Source organism: Condylura cristata, unplaced genomic scaffold (genome assembly GCF_000260355.1).
Source record: "Condylura cristata isolate star-nosed mole 26May11 unplaced genomic scaffold, ConCri1.0 scaffold00013, whole genome shotgun sequence".
NCBI lineage: Eukaryota > Metazoa > Chordata > Mammalia > Eulipotyphla > Talpidae > Condylura > Condylura cristata.
In genome coordinates this window covers 953,880-955,386 of record NW_004567114.1, presented here as the reverse complement: position 1 = coordinate 955,386, position 1,507 = coordinate 953,880, and the positions used below count along the sequence as shown (strand labels likewise).

General features: G+C 70.1%; 1 protein-coding gene across 1 annotated transcript in view; it reads right to left on the bottom strand.

The window, feature by feature from the left end:
- The window catches only part of CDC42BPB (CDC42 binding protein kinase beta (DMPK-like)), a 40,085-nt gene that overhangs the window by 24,338 nt on the left and 14,240 nt on the right, over positions 1 to 1,507 (bottom strand). The window contains exons 9-10 of the mRNA XM_012724367.1: positions 284 to 450; positions 88 to 207 (exon numbers count right to left, since the gene is read on the bottom strand). Of these exons, the coding sequence (XP_012579821.1) occupies positions 88 to 207; positions 284 to 450 (287 nt within the window). The remainder of the gene's footprint in view (positions 1 to 87; positions 208 to 283; positions 451 to 1,507) is intronic.

Here is a 1,507-nt window from a genome sequence, read left to right as displayed (position 1 = left end):
GCCCTCCGGCCTCCCGAGGGCCCGGAGGTTTCCCCGGAGAGGACACCGCCCGGACGGCGGCCGACAGCGACGCGCGGCGCCCCTTACCTGCTATCTTACTCTTCAGGTGCTCGATCTCCTCGGTCAGCCTTCTGATCTCCCCGTCCCGGGCGGCGCTGCCCGGGGCCCGAGAGGCGCCGTGGAGGGACTGCACGGTCTGGGTGGACTCTGCGGACAGGGGACGGCGTGAGTGCGGCCCGCGCCGCGCTGGGCCGCAGAGCGAGGCCAGGGCGGCTGCGCACACCTTGCAGCTTCCGGCTCAGCTCCAGCTTCTCCTGCTCCAGCCTCCGGATCCGCCTCTCGTAGGCCTCGGCCCGCAGGCTGTCCTCGAGGCCCCGCCGCACGCCCTCGTCCTCGGTCAGGGCGCCGGCCTGCGCGATGCTCTTCAGGGAGCCTCGGTCGGAAAAACAGCTGCGAGCAGAGCGACAGGGCCCTCTGATCTTCTGACAGTTTCAGGGGCTTTCAGCGGAATGTGAAAGCTCCCAGTGACCGCGAAGCCTTTGTAAATGGCGAACCCCTGCGCACTGACCGCTGCTCACGCAGCCGCCACCAAGCCAGGGTCTTCCTACTGCAGCTGACGGGGCGGCGGCCGAGCACCGGCTTCCAGAGGTGGCCCCAGACAACGCCTCTGCGGGGCGGCATTCGCTGCTTCCTCCTCCCGGTCCCGCAGCTGCCGTGCCGTCTTCTGCTTCTGGGCGCGCAGCTCTCCCACGCGCTCTCCGAGGTCTGCGAGCTCCTGCAAGGCCGCCTTGCGCTGCTGGTGGGCGTCTCTGAGCTCTCGGGCCTGGGACTTGAGTCGCTCTGAAGCCTCCACCAGTTGCTGCGTGACAGGAACCACGGCTGTCTGACGCTGGCTTAGGAAGAGGCGAGCGGGACGCGCCAGGCGACAGCCACCTTGTCCCGAGGCCGCGGGTCCCGGAACGCCCTTTCCCAGAAGGGTCGGCCCCTCGCTACTCCCACAGCCTGCGAGGCCCCTGGCCCGGAGACCCCCAGTCACAAGTGGGGACGAAGCCCGAGACAGGCCCCTCCAGGAGCTCACGCCCAGGTGTCACGGCACGCACACGCTGCCGTCAAGGTGAGCAGCGGCGCTGACCCCGCTGGGCAGCCCCCTCGCCCCGGGGTGCTTCAGATCCACGCTGCGCAGGGGCCCAGCCAGGGCACGGGGGCTGGGAATCCTGCACTTTCTGGAGAGTGGGGTGCAGGGGCCATTAAGTGCAGATGACACGCTTGGGAGCGCAAGACAGACTGCGGCTCCCGCCCATCAGCCTGCAAAGTCGGGGGTCGGCTGGCGGCGGTGCCTAGGCCTCAGGCTGAGGGGCACCGGGCCTGGGGGATGTGGAGGGAGGGCCCCGCGCACCCCGAGCCGGGCCGAGTGGGCCCCACCACCTCGGACCCAGAGTCTGTCTTGGGGCAACCGCCCCCAGGCCCAGGCTCACACAGCTTCCACCAGCTCCTCGTTGGGCACGAC